The 23,632-nt window shown below is 41.2% G+C and overlaps 2 protein-coding genes across 5 annotated transcripts in view; one reads left to right on the top strand and one right to left on the bottom strand.

Annotated features, from left to right (window-relative positions):
* The window catches only part of MVK (mevalonate kinase), a 53,725-nt gene extending 41,244 nt beyond the window's left edge, over positions 1–12,481 (top strand). The window contains exons 9-10 of the mRNA XM_085860269.1: positions 3,155–3,308; positions 12,257–12,481. Of these exons, the coding sequence (XP_085716395.1) occupies positions 3,155–3,308; positions 12,257–12,399 (297 nt within the window). The 3' untranslated portion in view covers positions 12,400–12,481. The remainder of the gene's footprint in view (positions 1–3,154; positions 3,309–12,256) is intronic.
* A 1,629-nt stretch (positions 12,482–14,110) lies between these two features.
* The window catches only part of MAPKAPK5 (MAPK activated protein kinase 5), a 28,582-nt gene continuing 19,060 nt past the window's right edge, over positions 14,111–23,632 (bottom strand). For all 4 annotated transcript variants that reach the window (XM_085860266.1, XM_085860267.1, XM_085860265.1 and 1 more), the window contains 6 exons: positions 23,609–23,632; positions 23,250–23,370; positions 23,015–23,145; positions 22,715–22,908; positions 14,633–14,740; positions 14,111–14,416 (listed from right to left, as the gene is read on the bottom strand). The exon at positions 23,609–23,632 is cut by the window's right edge and continues 164 nt beyond it. In XM_085860266.1, coding sequence (XP_085716392.1) covers positions 14,331–14,416; positions 14,633–14,740; positions 22,715–22,908; positions 23,015–23,145; positions 23,250–23,370; positions 23,609–23,632 — 664 coding nt within the window. In that variant the 3' untranslated portion in view covers positions 14,111–14,330. The remainder of the gene's footprint in view (positions 14,417–14,632; positions 14,741–22,714; positions 22,909–23,014; positions 23,146–23,249; positions 23,371–23,608) is intronic.

The raw sequence follows: 23,632 nt of genomic DNA on the forward strand, positions 1-23,632 counted from the left end.
AAAACATTATGAAAAGTTTTACAAGACATTGTTGTCTCCTCTCAAAAAGAATTGGATGAAGCTGAAGTTGGATATTATTTTGAGGTTGATGTAAAATATCCAGAAGAACTTCATCACAAACATAAAGACCTACCTTATACCCCTGATAAAGAAAGTCCAAGAAAATAATGGTTCAGTGATTACCAACAGTCATTTAATATAAAAGGTAAATCTCCAGAAAAACTACTTACTACATTAAATGATAAAGAAAGTTATGTTTTGCATCAAAGGAACTTGAGACAATATTTATCTGCTGGGTTGAGAGTGAGAAAAATTCATCAAATTTTGAAATTTAAACAAAGTCATTGGTTAAAGAAGTATATTGATTTTAATACAAAAAGGAGAACAGAAGCAAAAACAGATTTTGAGAAGGACTTTTATAAATCAATGAATAATGCTGTATTTGGAAAGACTATAGAAAATGTTAGGAATCGACAAAACATAAGACTTGCTGCATCTTGGAAACAGGCTTCAAAGTTAATTAATAGACCGAGTTTTGAACGAGCGGAGGTGTTTTCAAAGAACTTTTGTGCTATTCATTTGAAAAAAGAGAGTATTTAAATGGATAAACCTATTTATATAGGAACATCAATACTTGACTTTTGAAAGTCGTTAATGTATGACTATTACTATAATAATTTAAATTCAAAGTATAAGGATAATGTGTCATTGTTATATATGGATACAGATAGTTTTATATCAGAAATTAAGACAAGTGATGTATATGAGGATATGATTGATAATATTGATATATATGATACAAGTAATTATAAGTCAGGTGATGTGTTGTTTTCATCAAAGAATAAAATGGTTATTGGTAAGTTTAAAGATGAATTGGGTGGGAAGGTCATGAGTGAATTTATAGGATTGAGATCAGTCTTATGCTTTTACGTATATTGATAATAATAACATTGAAAGGTGTGATAAGAAGCTAAAGGGAATAAAGAAAAACATAATCAAGGAAACAATAAACTTTAAACATTATTACAACTGTTTAACCTTAAAGAAGGAAGAGTACAGAAAAATGAATACAATAAGAAGTTATAAACATCAATTATATACAGAAGAGATTAATAAGAAAGCATTAGGAGCTTTTGATGATGAAAGATATATTTTAGAGAATGGATGGTTATATGTATAAGTGGTTATATGGTTATATAACCCTTATGGTTATAAGTATAAGTGTTGATATTGGGTTGGGAATTGTAACATGATAGAACTAAGCAATAACCAAACCAAAGAGTGGAGATGTAATCAGCCTTGGTATTTAAATGGAAAACATAAAGAATGTGAGAAATATCAAATAAGTCTTATTGAAGAAATAACCGGAGTAAAAGTAGATAAAACAAATAAGCGGATAAATTTAATTACAAATAAGTTGGAGGATGTAAAGAAAAAAATTAATATCCTTGAATGGACTGAAAACTTTGATGGTTATCAATTGAACAATGGAAAAACAATTTACTACAATCTCAAAATGATATGTGGCTCAGGAGGTGGTCAAATAAGAGCATTGAGAGAAGTTTATCATTTCATTTCTGCTCAACAAAGACATTTAAACCAAGAACTGAGTTCCAAAGTAATCTTTGTGAATATACTCAATGGTGATGAATGTAATAGGAAAATTAAGTTATTCCCTAAAGTAGAACATGGACAAATATTCATTGGTTCGCTCTTTGAGTGGAATGAAAATATAAAGGGGAAGAAGTGCTTCAATTAATAAGTCAGTTTTACATTTGCTTGTATGGGAGGGGGAGGAAATCAGTCTCAATTTTACATTTGCTTGTATGGGAGGGGGAGGAAATCAGTCTCCTATTTTGGGCTTTTGGGGCTTGAGTCAGAAAGTTTTTCCCTTTTCCCCCATTCATTTGAATGGCTGCCTCAGAAACCCCATTTATCCTCTACTCACAGCACAGGGTAGAGTAATCAGCAAATAGAGGATTTTCCAGACAGTCAGAGAGATTATAAATTAAGATCAGGAATAGGACTGGGCCCAAAATACTGCCTTGGGGCACGACAGCCTTGACAATGAGAGGAGATGAGAAGAATCCATTGAGAGCCACACTTTGACTCGAAGAGTAGAGGAAGTCAGTCAGTCATGTGTGGGGTTGACCTTGGATGCCATAGGCAAAGATTTTTGGGATCAAGACAGGATTCCAGACTGTATCGAAAACACGAGATGTGTCTCTCGAGATTTCCCTTATCTCATGTCTGATATTGAGGTCCTCCATCCATTGTTGGGAAAGGAGAAGCAGCATGTCAAAAGTAGAGTGACCAGGTCTGAATCTGAATTGGTAATCTGAGATGAGGTTGTTGGAGAAAAGGAAGGATTTCATATCAACTGCGATGATGGATTCCATGACATGTGTGATTATTGGAAGTAAACTAATAGGTCTGCAGCGAAGGGTATCATTTTTATTTGCTGCGGTTATGTTTGCTGACTTCCAAACAGATGGAAGATCATTTAAGGCAAAAGACAGGGTGAAAAGAGCAGAAATGATGTGCAAGTCGAAGGTTGCCAGAAATGTATCCACCTTCTCAGTTGCAAACGACATAGATTCTAGCAGCAGTTGGGTGCGACTGGGTATGTTTGGTACAGAAAGCAACAAGTTGGTGACAAGATTTGGTAGCAAACACAGAGTTGAGGCATTCGGCCTTCTCACAAGTGGAGTTGGCTGTGGTGCCATTTGAAGAGAGGGAAGGGATCGAGGGGGAGCATACACTAGAGACAGACACTGACTTAACAAGGTGCCACCCAGTTTTTTGAGGAGGGAGACTAGTTTGAAAGTTCAGTCTTATGGTTGGACAAATGTTTTCTGGCTCTCCTTAAAGTGGACACACACTTGTTACAGTCTTTTTGGAATGAGCAGAGTTTGCCTTCCAGGAAGAGAAGGCAAGTTGTTTCAGAACAACTGCCTCACCACAGGATTCAGTGTACCATGGGTTTTGAAGAAGGGTGGGATAATTGAATACATGATGGGATGGATCTGTGCATTCAGATCTCGAGATACCGTTTGACACATTTTTGGCATTTGACCAGTTTGACCTTTTTATCCACATGTTTGCTCCCCCATCATTTATTGTCTCCTAACTGCACTCCTTTGTCTTTGATCAGACCTTGATCGATGTAAACCAGCAGCTCTTGATGGCTATTGGTGTGGGACACCCATGTTTGGAGCAGATTTGTCGAGTTACACGAAAGCATGGCCTACACAGCAAACTTACTGGTGCAGGTGGTGGGGGATGTTGTTTCACCGTAGTTCCTCCAGGTGAGTTATCCTTGTAAGCACTATTATTTCGCTTTACTTCAGTGACCAGTGCCAGGTCATCTGTCAGGCATATCTCGAACATAATATCCACTAAACTAGAATGGCACTCAATGGAGCAAATACTTTCACCAGGCTGAACTATTTACCTTTTGTATCCCACCAATAGGCCAGACCTGCATCCGGACCTGAACTAACATCCAATCGACTTGTTCTTGTCACTTACCAAACTCATCCACCAAGATTTGTCATAACCCGTTCACAACTTTTTGATATATCATGCTATATATCGTTTTTACCCAATCTCTCAATGGTGAAAAATCACTTGGAAAAAAAAAACAAAAATTCTCGAATGCTAATCGAGATCTTCACTAAAATCGAATCAATTCATCCTTGTCATACTCACAACCTGTCCACCAAGTTTTGGCTGAAAAGGTCCATAACCTTTTGAGATATCATGCTATATATAGTTATTGGCCCTATCTCTCAATGGTGAAGAATCTCTTTAAAAGTTGTAGTATTCAGATCCATCCATCCATTGGGACCATACTCTGTACAGAGTGTCGGTGCTGCCGAAGCAGTCTCCTGGGCTATTGGGCGCAATCCTGGATGGGTCGCCACTCCGATGGAGAGTATTCGATCTTCACCAATATCTAATCAATTCGTCCTTGTCATACACCCAACCTGACCACCAAATTTTGTCTGAATCCGTCTATCTTTTTGAGATATCCTGCTCACAAGCAAACATAAACGGAGGTGAAACATAACCTTCGTCCACCTTCAGTGATGGAGGTAATAGATGCTTTACTCTTGGTTACATAAATAAAGTTTAAAATAAATAATTTCACTGGTTTATAGCAAATGCAAAACTCTTTATATGGCCTCTAAATGGGTTCGAAAATCACGTTCCAAAGACACCAATAGCCAATATGAAGGAGTGACGCTGGTGTAGGGTTTGAATCCTGCTTTTGACAGCCATTGCAACAGACTCTAAATGGGTTCCAAAATCCCCAGTGTAATGGTCTCCATCTCCATAACAGGTGTGACCTGAGACTTCCCAAAATAAGCTCTCAAGATGCCAAGTGGAGATGTTGATTTTAGTTACAAAGCACCATTAACAGCTTGGGAAAACCTTAAAATCTTTAACTTGGCAAGTTTAGGGGAGACTGGGGGGGGGGGGGAGGGGGTCTAAGAACTCTGGCGACACAGCTCGTGCTTCTCACTCTCACGGTCATCAGCTCGAACTCGACACAGACCTCACCGAAGATGGTCCCAGCTCTGAACTGTACTTTCTCCTCACAACCTCGGTTCAAAGCAAACCATGGCATGATGTCATCAGGTGCGCTTCTTGGCTGACCAGCTTGATTGGTCCAATTCGAATAAGAACTCGGTGGTACTCGGCTCGTGGACCAATGGTTGCGCGGTCAGTGAGGGGAAAGGAAAAATGTTGTTCATCAAATAAATTAATGAGAAAAAAGCATATTTAACAGTGAGAAATACTTAGGGTGGAGGGGAGGGATGAAGGGGATGAAGCCTGACTGAAGCAGATCTAAATTGGGGATTACATATCTATTCTAAACATGCAATTATGATAAAACTAGTTCCCAGATAGGAAGTAATTTGTCACCCAACATTGTCTGCCCAGGTCTGGGACAGACCACAGATTTTTGGGGGTGGGGGGGGGGGTCAATGTTGTGGGAACATGATAGGGTGTATTGGGAGTAATATAACCTAGTTATTTTTTTAAAAATTGGATACAATGTCAAGGGTCGTATAAAAGCTCGTAGTTATGCCGCCATTACGGGATCAATGAATTAACTATGCAGTATATCCGTAAAAGTGAGTCAAATGTCTGTGCAAGTGTTACCGCTTGTCCTCCGCAAAGCGCAAAAAGTGTCATTCCAGTCCTGTGATCCTCATATTGAAAGGATGGGAAAAGTCTTTAATGTTTGTATCGAGGACCAAACACAGAAAAGGGTCCATTTGAGTGGACCGGTGATATGGGAGAAATCATTGTGGATTTACCAATGTTTCCACAAGGCAGCCAAAGGCTCCAATTCAACCACGGCTACCCACACATTTCCCGCCAGCAATGGAAGACATCGGGAGACATGATGCTGTGACAAGTTGTTCTGATGATTTTTTAATGATTCTGACGGATCTGATGATTTTTAAGTGATTCTTCACCATTGAGAAATAGGGCAAAACCGATATTATAGCACGATATCTCAAAAAGTTGTGGACGGATTAAGATGAAACTTGGTGGACAGGTTGGGTGTATCACAAGGACGAATTGTTTCGATTTTGGTGAAGATCCGAATCAGGATCTAGATATGAGAATTATTTAATTTTTTAAGTGATTCTTCACCATTGAGAGAGGGCCAAAAATGATGCAGTACTGTGTGGCATGATATTTCAAAATGTGTCAGGCCTGATCTGTTCTCATGGATCAGGCATTACGTGGTGGAGGTATGCGCTCTACCGAGTGCCCTTCTAGTTTTATACTATGTTTATTTTATTTTCATGTTTATTATCTTGCCAAAATTAAGTTTTTGCAAGATATGTTAGTCAGCTTGTATGTTTTTTTTATTTTTTTGTTTGTTTGTTTGTTTGTTAATCTTGCCGAAATTTTCGGCAAGATTGTATCGGTCGGTAAGTTAGTTTGTTTGTTTATTTATTTGTTTGTTTGTTTGTCACTTTATTTCATAAAAGTGTTTGGCGTCGTCTATTTTTCGCCTTTGAATCACTCTGTAGAGCGCAATTCTCATTGAAATCTCTTGTGGTTACACATATCATAGTATTATTGGAATACCCTTCAGCACACATAATGGTCAAGGTCAAAGGTCAAGGTCACTTTGTGGTAAATCATGGAGTTCAACGAAACTCTAATTTTGGGAGTAATTTTGATCGAATATTCTCAAAACTTTGTAGGAATGTAGCATATGGTTTAGCGCTCAGCTGATGAGTTTTTGGTGGAGATCGGCCTTGACCTTCATGGTTCGCGCCTGAGGTCGAAATGTTTTGACCCCAAGGTCAATTTTTCAAATCTTAGGTACCATATCGAGTAATACCTCATATGAAAGCCCTTGATGAGCGCTTTCCAGATCTGTAGTTTGTCAAGGAACCAAAAATGCTTCCTGCGATAACAGAACGTTCTCTAGCATCCATATATTATTGGTAGTTTTCAATGTTAAGATTAATCTTTAGATCATTATCAATAGACTCTTTCCACAAGTCTCTATAGGCCGAGCGATAGACTCTCATCAATGTGTCACAAGTATTTGTTTCAGTTTGCGCTTTACGTGCTTCGGTTCGGCAAGATTTTTCGTTCGTTTCGGCAAGATGAACGAAATTCTGGCTAGTTTGTTACTTACGAAATCTAAAGATTTCGTAAGTATATTGATGCCTTCCGTTTGTTTGTTTGTTTGTTTATTTGTTTGTTTGTAGGCACGATAACTCAAGAACGGAAGAAGCTACCAATGTCAAATTACACCACGTGATTCAGGAGGGTGATGGCTAGTGCTGATTACATTTTGGTCAAAATCGGTCAAAGGTCAAGGTCACAACAAGGTCAAATATTCGATTTTTGATGGTTTGGTACAGATAACTCGAGAACGGAAGAAGCTACCAATGTCAAATTACACCACGTGATTCAGGAGGGTGGTTGCGAGCGCTGATTAGATTTTGGTCAAAATCGGTCAAAGGTCAAGGTCACAGTGAGGTCAAACATCCAAAACATTCGATTTTTGATGGTTTGGTACAGAATCATCTTAGAAACTTCTGGTTTGCGTCGCTACGTTCTCTCGAGACAGCTTTTATTAGACAAGATCAGTGGTCAAGTTGACGATTTCGTAAGTACCAGTCTATGACTGCTTGTTTGTTTGTTTGTTATCTTGCCAAAACGAAGTTTTTGCAAGATATGTTAGTCAGCTTGTATGTTTTTTTTTTTTTGTCTGTAATCACGTATAAAAAATTCTGCAGAGCACAGTTATCATTGGAAATTTTTGAAACTTCGCATATCAGAGGCCTATAGAGGTCCCTTTCGGTGCACAAAATTTTGAAGGTCAAGGTCAAAGGTCAAGATCACTTTGTCGCAAATCAGGGGAGTCGACGAAACCCTTATTTTTTGAGTAATTTTGATCGGATCGTCTTCAAACTTCATGGGAATATAGTTCATGGTCTGGCGCTCAGCTGATTAATTTTTGGTGGCGATTGGCATTGACCTTCATGGTTAGCGCCTGAGGTCAAACATATTTGACCCCAAGGTCAAATTTTCAAGTTTTAGGAACCATATCGTGTAGTACCTCAAATTGAACATATCTGAGTGCTTTCTAGATATGTCAAGCTTGAGACATTATGACGTCATTTGGTGACGTTATGAGGCAAACGCATATTTTTCATGGTTACTCTGTAGAACGATTCTCATCGGAATCTCTCGTAGGCAGATATTCCTCAAGGAATCGCTCCTGGTGGATAGCAGCTCTGTTCACCTCAGTGTGACCTTAAATAAGTCACACATGGTCACCTTTTGGCAAGATACGGGTCACCCTGCGGGTGATATTGTTTTTATTTCAATGTTAACATGCTTTGTACATATTTTACATGTTTATTTCAATTGTGATGTGTTTATTTTTAGCTGCCGCCCACCTTCCTCTATATTTTCTCGAAGCCCAGGAACCAAACCCCCCCTTTTCCATTGGCCCTTGTTTCCACTATCGCAGTTTTAACTATTGGCATTTTCCAGGAACATAACCCCTGCGATATTTGAGGGTTTAGTGTGTATTTATTTTTTAGTAATAATTAAAGAACTGGGCATGGTTTTTAATTCTAATAATTTTTTGACGTGTTGTAGTTAAAAAAGCAAACGCAGCAAGTACCGCCCCAAAAAATTTCTAGAAAAATGCCATGACTTAATCGAGGGAAAAATTCTCAGCATGCAGTGGATAATGGGCATGCAACTCGCTTCAGACTCGCCAGAAAGTGAAATTGACAAATAATTTTCTGATCAAGAATCCTCAGATTATGAGTCAAAATCGTTATCAGCCAGGAGCATGAGACAAAATTTAACAATCACCCTGAAAAAAGTAGTGGAAATCTGAATTTTTCAGGAGAGCTCCAGAAAATCACATCCATGCCCACTGTACAAAGTTCTACATGCTCCACCCTGTGACATTATCAAAATTTGAGATGGCCACCATCACAATTCATGATAAATGGGAGAAAAACACCAAAATCGTCATAACTGCTCAACCACAGGCCTTAGAACAATGATTTTGATGTGTAAATCCATGTTTTGGGGTATGCTGAATTCAATGGACCCAAAAGTCATTCTGAGTTTGGATAATCAACATAAATCCAAATGGCCACCAAAACGCCCAATAATCAGCTCAGAAAACAAAATTTGCAGAAACAACTCATAATTAGCTTAAATCTAACATGAACACCATGGTGGAGTTCATGTGAGGGGTATTTATTTATAATATGATATTTTCATATATATATATATATATATATATATATATATATATATATATATATATATATATATATATATCAGTGCCGAGAGAAAGTCGAAACCCCCTTTCAAAATTTTCACCTTTTGTTGCCTTATAGCCTGGAATTAAACTTCATAAAATCAGACTTTTTCCACCTTTATTTACACATCGAAACCCACAACTTCCAAGTGAAAAACAAATTCCGCAAATTTCAGAAAATTATTTTAAATATACAAAACTACAATATCTTGGTTGGATAAGTGTCCACCCCCCTTATAATAGCAATTGTAAATTAGCTCAGGTGTAACCAGTTACATTCAAAATCACACACCAAGTTATTTGGCCTCCACCTGCATTAAATTGTAATGATTCTGATTATTTCAGAATCAAAGCAGCTGTTCCTGTCGGTTTCCTCTGCTGGGAAGTGCATTTCACAGCAAAGACTCAACCATGTGAATCAAGGAGCTTTCAAAAGACCTCCACGATAAAGTTGTGGAAAGGCACAGATCAGGATTTGGGTATAAAATATTTCAAAGGCCTTGAATATCCCTTGGAGCACAATCAAGACAATCATTAAGAAGTGGAAGGTGTATGGTACCATTAAGACCCTGCCTAGATCAGGCCGTCCCTCCAAACTCGATGACCAAGGAAGGAGACTGATCAGACAGGTCACTTTGAGGCCATTGGCAACATTGAAAGAGCTGTTTTAGGGTTTTGTACAAGCCTTTATGGCAAATATTGACTACTGTGTGCATGTGACAATATCCCAAACACTCCCCAAGTTTGGCCTGTGTGGTAGGGTGGCAAAAAGGAAGCCATTACTCAAAAAAGCACACATTGAGTCCCATTTGAGGTATGCAAAAAAACACTCCAGAGATTCTGAAGCCATGTGGCAAAAAGTTTTGGGGTCTGACAAAACCAAGATGGAACTTTTTGATCCAGGATAACATTAATTGCAGACTGTACTAGACCAATGAAGGAGAGGGCATGAGCAGATTTAGAGGAACATGCACTGAGGGTTTATTTACAAGGGTGATGGATGAAAAGCATGTGGTACATTTTAAAACAGGTTTATTTGCAGGCATTCGTACAGCAGGGACATACAATAATGTGTGGGCAGTGCAGCAAAAGACATACAATGTGGGCCAAAAGTAAAAAAGACAAAAGAGCAGAGTTATCACTGTTTTTATCTATCTTGGACAATATTTGAGTTTAACAAAACAGGGCCCATCAGATCATACCATCGAAGGATGAGATAGCAAGGAGTGATGAGAATAGTTTGAGGGTTTGGTGGCCTCTCTCTTACCCACATAAGCTGAGGAGTTCGCACTGGCCCATCGCAATGGGAAAGGGTTATGGGGAAAAACCGGACTGGCCTCCTCTTAATACTGCATTTTTTAAACAGGATCGGTTGAACCAGACTGGACTGAACTGAACTGTTCGCATAGCTGACTCAAGCGCTTCTTTCTGTCCTGTGCCACCATCATCTATCCATCCATCCATAAATTGGGACTAAACTCTATGCAGAGCGTTGGTGCTGCTTAAGCAGTCTTCTTGGCTACTGGGCACAATCCTGGATGGGTCGCCACTCCGACACAGGATACCAGCAAGCTGGTACTCATTTTGCCAACCTCGGAAATATGACAGGCAGAGTCAACCCCACCTGGTTTTAATTCAACAGCCGAGTGGGATCCCAAGCCCACCACCGTAACCATTAAGCCAACACCAGGCATACCGTCCTCCTCAACGCAGGAAATGCCTAGATAGCGAAAGCTCCCTGATGCAGCTCTCTCGTTCCGTTCCTCTGGCACAAAGCCTTCACTGCAGTCTATGCTTCAAAAAGCCCACACAAAGCCTACATGTCAAATGGACACATTCGCGTCGCTTTTATCTCTGGATCATTCTCGGTCTTCGTGGAGTGCCACCAAAACTGATCAATCTGATTTCTGAACTATACTCTGGCATTGAGAGTGCTGTGAGGTGTGGTGGTTCCATCTCAGACTTATTTACAGTTATTACTGGGGTGTGTACTGGCCCCAACACTTTTCAGTGCTTGTATGGATTGGATTATGGGGAGGATGTCGGAGAGATCAAGCTGCGGTGCATCGTTTGGGAATGTCAAAATCTCTGACCTTGATTTTGCAGATGATGCAGTCATCCTTGCGGAAACTCTGACCTTGTAGGGGCCCTCGAGTCTCTGAATGCGCATTGTGAGCCAGAGGTTGATAGACATCAGGGCCAGACTTGGGGAGTCGTGGATTCACTGGATCATGGGGTGTGACAATGTCAGTACCCATGCAGGAGGACGAAAGTCTGAGTCTTTAAATCCTTGGTCCTTCCAGTCTTGCTCTATGTATGTGGAACTTAGACTCTGACCAAGGATCTGAGATGGAGACACAACACCAACAGTACCAGGTCTCTTCGGAGAATACTTGGCTATCGCTGTTTGGACTTTGTGTCCAATGAGCGGTCACTGAGAGAGACTCACATTGGGTTTGTTACCCGCATAGTCCATGAACATCAGCTGCGGCTGTTTGGACATGTGGCTCGTTTTGCTGACGCTGATCCTGCTCACGAGATTCTCTCAGCAAAGGAGTCTTGTGAGTAGAGGAGGCCAATGGGCTGACCACGTGCCTCGTGGTTGCAGCAGGTTGATCGGCATCTCAAGGAGATGGGGGTGGGGCAGACATCTCCCTGGGGGATGGTCAGATGGAGGCCCCTGGAGTACTGGTGGAAAGTGGATGAAGCAGTGCGCTGCTCTGGTGCATGCTCCCATAACTGACCTGACCTGTGCTGTAAACCATACATGTATCGATCGTCAAGATGACATGGTGGGTTACGTAATACATGATTGCCGTTTTTGGGGGGGTGGGGCCAATCAAGCATTAAAGGACACAAGAAAACATTAAAATATTTATTTAAGAAAAGAACAATTAAGTGTTAAGTGAGGCCATATCTATTCATTAAAACAAACATGTTCTTTTTGATTCTGTGGACCTTTAACGCCCACCAACTAATGCCAGTAGATGAGACCCCCACTTAACCTCCATCCGAAGGATGGTGCACACACTTTTGATGCCTTGCCCTGCCTGCGAAATACCAGGATGACAGTTTATAATATCTGGGTGGAGATTCAAATCCAGGCTGGACAGTTTAGAGGTGAGTGTGTGTACCTCAAGAGTCACTGAAGACCATCGTGCCAGCCCATCAACGGATGAACGTTAATAAATCTCGTGTTGAACGGTGTGGAGTAAACAGGTCAATCGGCTCAGGTAAACCACAGGACTTATTTTATAATGCAAAATGTTTTTCTTTTATTTTAAAATCGAGCATTTCAGCATGTTGATAGATGGCCAAGATGCAATGACAAATGTTTCAGACTTGTATCTGTACGCGGCTCTCCTGAACCTTATTCCAGTATTTGAATGATGGATTCACACCGAAATGCTCCGACAGGTGTTGGTGCAAATGTTGTAAGTGCAGTGCGTACGGAGCTGGTGCAATGCGGCTTTGTGTGCTGGGAAACCGATTTGGGAGGTCCTGGAGTTTGCGTGCATGCCCCAGACCCAGCCGAGCTGCATTTGGCCGAAGAAAAATGAAATTTGCTCATTTGAATACATCAAGATCTGATGAGAGGTCAAGCACGTTGATTCTGCAAAATAAAACTTACCATGCGAGAGGGTGAAGTTTCTCTTTCCCCTTTCTGCCCCCACCCCACCCCACCCCACCCCCTCAAAATAATCCCACCCAATGGAAGCTTTTTCTTTCTTTTAAGCATAAGATTTGTGTGAGGTATTTTGTATTACAAGATGCGTTCAAATGTGGTATTCCAATTCATTTCAACAATCATGCAAGACACAAATGGTTTTCCATCATCCTTCCTGATGAGTGCTTTTGGAACCTGCCCTCCATGATGTGAAGACGAGAGCAATGCTTTTGTTCAAGGGTTTAGAGAGAAGTTGTGATAATGAAGGCTCTTTCATTTTTGGAAATTACTAAAAGTGATTGGACATGAAGTTCAATTAGCAGAGGATCAGTTATAAACGTGCTGCTCTTTGAAGAATTCTTTCACCTGATTGTGCTACTTCTGGATTTTCTTCTGCGTGGTTGACGGAAACTATTTCAACACCTCAGGATAACTATCCCAGCAACAGTTGTCCATTTTTGAATATAACTAGCACACTACCTGTAGGGAGATTGCATCACTACCCCTACCCCTCTCCAGTGACACACACTCACACATGCAATTCTGACAACAAAAAAGCCTCAGCCTCCCCCTCCCAATTATCCCATTCCTCCCCCCACCCACAACTCCAAGTCCTCACCGTTCCCCTCCCAATCCAAAAGCATCGATCCCCTCTCCACACTGAAGCCTTCAACCCCCCCCCCCAAACCACCAACCCCTCCCACTGAAAGTCCTCACCCGCTCTTCCAAAGTTGTCCCATCTTTACCCTCACCCTCCTCCTGCTCTTAAAAGCAAAGGGGCATTCCCACATCAAAACAGCAGAATATGTAATGCTTTCTGCTCCCATATCATGCTCTCACCAACTTCACAAAAACCTGTCTGTCACTTCAACTCTCAATTTGAGAAAATAGTTTGGAAAATACAGCAAACCTGCATAACCTCTGCAGTAAAAGGGCTGCTTGAGAGAAAAGGTAATTCTAAAGGGTTCCCTCATTGGCAGGTGTAGTAATGAAATTGTGGGTGAAGTCAGGTGAACTGTCCAACAACGAGCTCCACGAATCTGTGTCCGCATCCGTGGAGCTCGGACACACGGAGGACTCCTTTTATCGTATAAACGTGTGAGGATGAAGCTATGGTGCATCTGGGTTTGGTTTAGTCACCATTGTGTTGACAAACTGTTAATCGCTCACTGCATTCCTGGGCAAGGAACTACAACACTTAATGGGAAGCCATTAAGCCCATCGAGCTGTGCTATGATTGCCAACCTATGGCTGTTTGTCTGTGCTCCATCTTTTAAGGCTGAGCATCAAGCAAGGGAGCAGCACGAACCATTTTTAGTCTTTAATGTGACTCAGGCTGTGGTCTGGTTCAAACCGCCGACTTGGTCTCAGAGCCAGACACTCTAACTCACCATTTCATGACTGAATGTGGTTAAAGTTGATTTTGATATTTGCACTGAACACACACACACAGAAAACGCTATGAACAGTTGGTGGTGAATTTGTAATGCAAAACATTAAAGAGATAAATAAATGGCAAATTGATCAGTGTCATGACTTGGTGGATCTGCACACGTTGTATGTGAGCAAAAATAGTAAATAAATAAAAGCAAATGACAATTGAGCAAAGTTTTTGATGCGTTAGATAATTTTATTTCACAGCACACATTTACAAAGATGAGTTCTAAATACAGGCTGCACATTTCCTAGATCCTTGCAACGGGGAAAAGATGGAGATGCCCTGTTAAATTCCAGACTGCATTTAAGCATTAAAATGGTTTTGAAAAGTTTGTTTTTTCCCTAATAATGCAGGGAAACGTGTGGCAGATGTGTTCATTGATGTTTTCATTGATGTTTTTCTTCCTCTTCTATGAAATGCCGCAAGAGCTCGGCCAGACGGAGACGGTCCACCCTCTCCTCAAAAAACGAGCCTTGGGACAAGCAAGAAATATGGGGTGCACCAAATTGTTCCAGAACATTGACGTTTTTTCAGTCTGAGGTTAATATGTGAATTTCACCCTTTTATTGATAAAAATTTTAACATCCTCCCCACCCCGCTCAATGCTCCTCACCCTTCTTCCCTCCCACGGACGCTCCTCTCCTCTCCCTCCCTCCCATCTCCCCTTTTCTAAAGTGTTACATCATACCATTCCATCCTATGCTCTGCAGTGCATTCTGCAACAGATGTTGGTGGTGGCAGCAGATCCATGCTTCGTGCATGGCCTGACAAAGTTTCCATTCTTCCACCTCCTCATCTGTGTCATTGGGAAGGATGTCCCAGAAAGATTTAAAAACTCAATTCCTTTGAACATTTGACAAAATTTTGAAAATGTCATCACAACGACCCAAAAGTGCAAGAGAATGTCATTAACTAAAGCAATTGCTCATTGCAAGTCTGAGTTATTGCGATTTTGTGATGACCATCAAGCTGTGATATATGTGAGAGGGGGCACAGAGGTGGTTAAGGTTTATTGGTATTTCAACAACACACGATGTAGTAGTAACATACAGTTCTAAAAGTGAACATTCTCACGAAGATGTTTAAGAATGAGCAACTATCAAAGCTAATAGCATGAATTGATTCACCGACCTTTTGTATTGCATGTTTGGCTCAGAAATAATGACATGTTGGCTCATGGAAGAGCAAGATGACAGTGGCTACAATCTTCGTATATACAAGGAAACAAATTTCTCTGTCAGTCACGCTTTATTCTAGTTTCTGCTGTCGTCTTCAATAATCCCAATGGTACTGTTGGAAAGCTAATAATCGATTAAGTTGGAACAAAAATTAGTTAGTTGGTTTAATCACAAAGTTGCCCATTCTAAAAGCCTCTTTCAGACTTTGAAAAGGAAGAAGAGGCACTAATGATTTCTTCTTTCAGCGGTTGGAATGGAAACATTTGTTATTCAACACAACAGGAACCCTTTAGTTTAGAAGGACACGAGAAGATCACACTTATATCTAGTAATACTTTTCAAAGCAATAGGAAAAGATATAAAAGTACACGGAATAAGCACGTAGACAACAAGAACCACGTCCACAATAACAGCGAAGTGTTATAAAAGATCCTTTTTTTAGAGTTTTACTTCATTTTACATCCTCATTGACACCCACAGATGGACATGCAATATGTTTGAGAAGTGCAACATGCCATCTTTTGATTAAACCCATCAGGGAAGTGATGGCATGCCTCATACGATGAAAAGCGGAACAAGTGGATGAACAAATGTGAACAGGAAAGAATAACTTGCAGCAGCGGATGGCACAAAGGAGTGGAGGAATCATAGAAACTAAAATAAATTAGAAGGGTACTCGGTGGAGCGCGTACCTCCACCACACAATGCCTGATCCACGAGAACATATCAGGCCCAACACATTTTTGAAATATACTATACAGTACAAGATCATCTTTGGCCCTCTCTCAATGGTGAAGAATCATTAAAAAAAATTAAATAAACCTCGTATGTAGATCCGGATTCGAATCTTCACCAAAATCGAATTAATTCTTCCTTGCGACACACACAACATGCCCACCAAGTTTCGTCCGAATCCGTGACCGCAACTTTTTGAGATACCGTGCACACAAACACAGACAGGGGTGAAAACATAACTTCCTTCCACCTTCAGTGGCGGAGGTAACGAGTGTGTGCGTGTGTGCCCTGGACAAGGAGAAAGTTAAAAATAAATAAAGGAGAAGCCACACAAGCAGAGGCAAGAAAATAAGTTATCAACCCATCTGTTTGGAAAACAACACAACCCGATCATGCTACTGCTTGTTTGTGGGCAATAACAATGTTGAGAGCTTTGGCCTGTTTTGCATTCCCATCAAAGCCTACACCTTATTTATTGGAAACTGAGGACTGTTCAAATCACATGCCAATACAGGGCTTGCAAATAAAATGGTTGTAATTGGGAAGATCCACAGTCAATGGGAACAGCACTCTTCGATGTGGAGACATCGACAGATATGCCTCCACCCACATTATAATATTAAATGCCTGAATCCTGATTCAAAATATTAAATAATTTTGGCTACCAGATCATGCGTCCAATCAGGTTGAAATTTAAAACATATATTCACCATGACTACTGGATCATAATTATGATGTTTCACATCGATTGATGAAGCGGTTCAGGAGAAAAGATCTTTTCAAGATTTTCTTTCAATCCAATATGGCTGCCAGACCACGTTGACCGATTAATTATTTGTGAACACCCTGGGATCCCCAAGGCTTTGGGAACATGTGGGTGAAGTTTCCCCTCGATCTGTCAAGCTATTCTGGAGGAGATTTTTAAAGGTCCCATGTAATTCAAAAGTTTCTGGTTATTTATATATTAACTTGACCTTCCTCGTGAAGAAATCACCCACGTTTCTTTTTCAAAATCAACAATGGGATAATTAGACCAATATTTTGAACATTTGTAGTGTTTTTCACAACTTGCTATGCCCCGCCCCTCAAAAAAGGGGAGTTCAGCGAACCACAGGTCATGTGACCGTTGAGGTCATCTCCAGAAGGCGACTCACTCAGAGTCGATTGATGAGACGTCGCGCGCCGTATAAAGTACGTACAAATGCATTGTGCACATGTGTTTGCTATCTCACTGATCGTCTTAATTCCTGTGATTGTTTCACAAAAGTTTTTAAGAGTTTTAGCCTTACTTTCGAAAATGCCTGCAAGATGTATCATAGCAGGATGCAGCAATACAACCAAAGACGGTGTAAGCCTTCATGTATTCCCGAAAGATGAGAATCTTCGGAGAATATGGACATCTAAAGTGAAGCTGACGAGGGGAAACTGGAAAGGCCCCAGCGACACGAACGTCATTTGCAGCGCCCACTTCAAAGACAGTGACTTTGATCATGGGCTCTATTCGCTGTTCAGTTTGAACAGCAGGGTTCCCACTTATTTTGAGATGTCTTTTTTAAGGGCTAAAATAACCCCTTTTTAAGGACCACATCCTAGAAATTCCAGAGGTAAATTGAGGGTAAATAAAAATTCCAATAAAATATCATTTTTAGCCGCGTCTCACGTAGCGAACGTGGCTCTAAGGGAGCTCGGCGTTGTTGTTGTTCTTCTTCTTCTTCTGGTGAAGACAAAGCCTTTAGGACTCGGCTCTTTTACATACAGGATCCGGATCTTAAATACTAAACACCTGTACACATCCTCGCATTGAGGGTGCCTTTTGAGAGCGTCTATCATGAACTTTTAAATATATTCGGACATTTGCTTTAAAGTTTCGAAAAGTTCACGTTACTATTTAAAGATTATTCCATTTAATGGATTGCAATTTCGTAAATACACTATTTATTTCGTAAATACACTATGACAGGTCTCGCTATTGGCTTAATCAAGGCACGTGACGAAATATGGGAAGTTGTTGTTGTTTTTTTTGTTTGTTTTTTTTTTTCTTCTTCTTCTTCCTCTTCTTGTTCTTCTTCTTCTGGTGAAGACAAAACCTTTAGGACGCGGCTCTTGGACACATTTGTCTTTGTTTAGAATACTAGTGCGAGGAAAATGAAACACCCTTCACCAAATAACAGGAAAATCTGATTATTGACTTTTGAACATTTTCCTGAAATTTAAGGACATTTAAGTACTTAAATTGTACAACTCAGAAATGTTGGACTTTTATTGGTTTAAAGGACCCGTACAAACCCAGTGAAGAAGTTGAGGAGGCTGAAATCTGATGCAGTACCCATCATCAAAAGCAATGTCGTCCGATAAATCCATCATCCGTCCGATAAATCTGACGTGCTGTAGCTTTCTTTTATTATTCTCTTCATTGTTTTCTACTGGCACTACATGACGACAGTAGGAATAAAATAAATAAAAATGCAACAGAACGTCAGATTTATCGGACTGCTCTAGACAATTGTGTCGCAAGGTGTGTTCTGCACACAAGTTTTCATCGTATCTGGACAGCGAGATTGCTTCGTTTTATGCGCGGAGAGATACGGCAACATGCCCGCTGCGCTGCACTGGTAACGTCACCTCACAAAAATATTTCTGATATCGAGCAGTATGCAGGTAGAATTTACATTATTGAATTACGAATAGGATTTAGTCTAACCAGTTGTTATTGCCAAGTCTTCCTTCGATGTCCTCCCGATCATCATGAATGCCAGGAATTTCATCGCCAGTTTCCTCTGCTTGTCCTGCTTCGGGCTTGAACTGCTAAGCTAACCCTAACAAACCGTATTCCATTTCCAGCTGCCTGAACTTCACCTCCCGCGACTATGTTATCTGACAATTCTCCATCTGATTCAGACCAAAATCCTTCATTTCTCTCACAATCACTGTCGCTACCAGACAAATCAAAGTCCATGTCATCCATTATTCAAAACCAAATGTTTGATTTTTTTAAAGCAGAAATGAACGAAGCGTTTGAGTCGATCAATCCAATGTGAAAACACACAGAAAGCCAATACAATCACGTAGACCACTAACCCGAGTAATTTGCGTGCAGCCATTGTTGTTCTGGAGATGACGTCATGCGTGTTACTCGTCATGCGTGTTACTCGTCGTTCAGTAGATTTCGGCAGAATTTTTAGGGGCGTTCCCTAAGAAGTTTTTTTTTTTAATTTTACATTTTACAGAAAGAATATTGTGAAAAAACATTGTCAGATCAGAAATCACGATGAAAAACTCCTATAGGACATATATATATATATATATATATATATATATATATATATATATATATATATATATATATATATATATATATGCAATTTCAGTACTTTTGGGTGTCATGGGACCTTTAAACACCATCACACCCAACAATATTGCCCAACCAAATACTTTGCGGAACAAAAAATATATATATATACATATATATATATATATATATATATATATATATATATATATATATACATATATATATATATATATGCAATTTCAGTACTTTTGTGTGACATGGGACATTTAAAGGTTTATTCTTCAAAAAAAAATCATAGCTGCCAAACCACGTGACCTATGACATCATCGGTGAATAACTTTTTGTTCCTCTTGGATCGGCGATCATACCTGTAAAGTTTCACCTCATTCTGTTCAGCCGTTTCAGAGAAGATTTTTGAAGGTTTTTGTGTTTAAAAAAAAATTGCTGCCGAACCACGTGACCAATGATGTGATCAATTTTACCCCCATACAATTTAGCCTGAGCTGACCCTCAAAAACTTTGATACTGATCGGATAAAGTGTTCGATGTATGCAATTATGACATCATAACGAAGCCACCTATTGACGGACAGACAACCCGAGAACAATGCCTCCAGCGACTTCGTCAGCGGGGGCACAAAAAAAAGAAGAAAAAAAATAATTGCACTCGTTTCCCATGGGGAGTACGTGACGTGTGCCAAGATTCCATTTTTTTCCGTGGAGCGGTTTCAGAGATAGCTTTAAAGTTCCCTTTTTTCCAACATGGCTGCCACACCACATGACCTATGACATCATAATTATCGTTAAAACATTATCCATGAGTCGTTGCACCGAGGGTGAAAATTTCATATCAATCAGATAAGCGGTTGCAGAGAAAACTAGCATGGACAGACGTATCATCCTCCAAGCACTTTTAAAATAAGGTCGATGATTAAGTGGGTTTTCAAACGTACCAGGGGCAACAGAAAAAAAAAAAATCAGTGAATGGTCATAATATAAGTCCATGTCATGGAAATTATTGGTATTTTGTATGCAACCTTTGGTGGCTGTTTGCATCATTGTTGGGAGTGTGGTTGTGCCACTAATGCAGTGCCTCCCCGTTTCCTGTAAGCTGGTACTCATTTTGACGACCACAGAAGGACGACAGGCCGAGGCAACATCTGGTGTTACCTGTTGGCACGACAGAGGCTCGAACCCAAGACCTTAAGATATTGTTGCGAATCTGGAAGCCATGAGCACACAACATTCAGGTCCTATAGCTCAGTTATTTTGAGAAGTGAATGTGGATAGATAGCTCCCTTTTCCATTGTCTAATGGGTGAATAAATGTAAATGCACTGTGAGTTACTTTGATACTCATGGTTTTCTTTTATTTTACACCACCAACGATAACAACACCAACGATAACTACAACACCAACGAAAACCCTCTGCTCCCGGCATTCTCCGCGCGATCGCTGAAATGCGGGTGTGTTCAGAATGCATTCGCAAACTGAATTCCATTCCCTAATATGGACACGAATCAAATCGCTTGGCTGCGCTCCAAGAAATGGGATGCGACAGCCCCCACGCAACGATGAGCGAACTGAATTCCATTCCCTAATATGGACATGAATTGGCTCGCTTGGGCACTCCAAGAAATGGGATGCGACAGCCCCCACCCAACGATGAGCGAACCGAATTCCATTCCCCAACATGGACATGAATCGGCTCCCTTGGGCACTCCAAGAAATGGGATGCGACAGCCCCCACCCAACGATGAGCGAACTGAATTTCATTCCTTAATATGGACATGAATCGGCTCGCTTGGGGACTCCAAGAAATGGGATGAGACAGCCGCCACCGACGGCGAACGAGTCAGGCCGGAAGCAAGCCGCGCCCGAGAGGGATAAGAAGGGAACGGAGAGACAGAAGTGGGGCCGGTTCTGGCTCTTCTGGGTTCTTGATCTTGGTTCTTGGTTGGTGGTTGTTCAGAGAGCACGGAAGGTGGTTGGTGGTTCTTCGGTTGAATCGACTCAGCGGATTGTGAAGGATCGGCGACTCGTCTTCACCAACGCGTGTTCTGGAGCGCGAAAGGATCCGCCAGAGCTCGGGAAGCTGATCGCGGATCGACGGTGTCTGGATTTGGCTCGCCTCTCGCTGGTGCCCGGTGCGAATCAGCTCGAAGACCACACGAGGTGGACAGGTCCGAGGCAGGTTCTGGTCTTCAGCTCGTCCTCTCCATCTGAGCTGGAGGCCTTAATAAAGACCGCTTTTGGTCCGATTCTTTTGGGTGTGTATGTGTTTGTGGCGCCAGTATAGTAAGTAATGAATTGTTAAGTGCCTTGTTGTACATATGTGTTTATCAATATTCGGATAACTCTGCCCTTACATGCTCCCCTCATTTCCCTATTGTTAATAAATATCCCCATTTGTGAAATGTATTAGCTCGTTCGTGTCCTTTCCTCCATTGGCTTAGCGTGCTGCGTGTTGGAAAATTAGCAAGGCAGTTGTGCCGCCGTAAGGGGACCTTTGGACCGACGGATCTCGGTGATCATCCGCTCAGGTCACACACGGTTCGAGTACGCTAGCGTCTCGTTCCATACGGATGCCGTCGAGGGTGTGGAGACTCGGTAAATCGCCACGTGGATCTCTAGGTATTTTGAAAATTGGCAAATAACCCTGTACCACGTGGTAAATATATTGACGCTTCACGGTCCGATAAGGGACCCGTACTTTGAGTTTCCGAAAAGATACGATCTAAATTCCGGGTGATCGGCAGAGTCGACTCTGCGGCTCCATCTAGTGGTCGTGCTCGTCGCCGACGCCCGGCCTGCAACAATATAAGCCAACACCAGGCTTGCCATGTTAATAAATATTGCACTTAAACGTTTAAGCACATCATGATTGGAATGAGTTTAAGTTTACAGAAATGTATCACCGAGCCTTAAAAGGGAACCCAAACACTCAGACCACCTCGACGCTAATCTATCCCTCGATACCCTACAAAATAGATGATGATGTGTCTTGTTCTGATTTCCGTTATAAAGTTGGTAAATTTGCAATTAAAAGTCGAATTCTTCTTCAGTATGAAACGGGATGATCCCATAACATACAAGACACCTGGTCAGCCTGCGACAGTGAGACAACGCATTCGTCGCCCATTTTGTCCGAGATGTCCGAGTGTGCTTGTGCTGGCCTCCGAGCTGTCGGCAATTATGGGTATTTCTCGTTGAGTAATATATAAACCTATTTATCAATACAAAATCTCTCCCTTATAAGCTGTTGATTAAACAGAAAAAAAAAATCAAACCTACTGAGCTTAAGTGATCACGTGACCAGCATTTTCACACTTCCCCCTTATTCCTCTGATTCACTCGCACAAGGCTCGAAACGATTTGGTTCCAGAATTCCCCCCAAAGCGTTTCCATCACTAATTTTGTCTCCTTTTAAAATAAGGAGATAATCTCCTTTAAATAATAAAATCATCTCATCCCTCAGTATGTTTGACTATCTACTTCAACACTTCCACATCGTCAATTCTCTACTATTTGTGTGAGATCACTTGCAGAAGCAAAATTTCACTTACCTTGCTGGGGCAGGATGCATTGTGCGATGACATCGCGAAGCTTCCCCACGGCCTGGTCTTCAGCACTCTGGGAGTGGCAGGCCAATCTGGATAAGCACTGAATATTGTCGTTTGCTGTGATGTCATCAGGACAGCAATCTCCCTTTGACAGCTGCTCCATAGCATCGTTTTGGCATCCGGTACATAACTCCGTCCTGCACATTCGTGGAAGAAGAACATTGTGGAAAGCGGTTTTTGGGGGGAATTTGGGGAAAAGGAGGAGTTTGGAATTCAGTCAAAGGAGTGCATTCCATTCATCACCTGAACATTTTGCGCTTTCTCAGGATGGGGTTATTGGCTGATGTAAGTGGCTTAAGGGTGACCCTGCACTCAGGCATACGCATGCTTGCCAGCTGCTCCGCATGCACCTGTTGAAGCTCTGCCATGGCAACCTAATGGACACAAAGATGTTCATTGTGAAAGTGCAACAGTGCTTTATCTATGACAACAAAATGGTTTCCCAGCATTCTGAACTAACAGTGTGCTCACGGCTAACCTTGTCCATGAGAAAGTTTGATGAAGGCAAAACATTGTCCATTGCCTCCAGAGAGTTGAGCCAGGGATGTACCAGGACTTCGTCGACCGTTAGCCGCTCCTCTGGCTTTACGCGCAGAAGCCTGCATCAGTAATGTGAACACAAAATTCATACAAACTCAGTCAATTCAGCACTCAAACGAGACCATGATAACCATGTGACAAATAAAACCAAAATGGTTAGTCCTGCTCCCCTGTGATCCCTGCAGAGCAAGCATTTGATCTCAGAAAAATATTTCCATTTTAAGACCCGGTTCACAATTATAATGTTCAGGGTCTTGCAAATTCAGCTTTATAATCCTCTGCGTCATGTGCACATACTTCCTCACAATATCCTTCGCCAAT

This window comes from Eptatretus burgeri, chromosome 16 (genome assembly GCF_056783735.1).
Source record: "Eptatretus burgeri isolate ZD-2024b chromosome 16, Ebu_testis_v1, whole genome shotgun sequence".
NCBI lineage: Eukaryota > Metazoa > Chordata > Myxini > Myxiniformes > Myxinidae > Eptatretus > Eptatretus burgeri.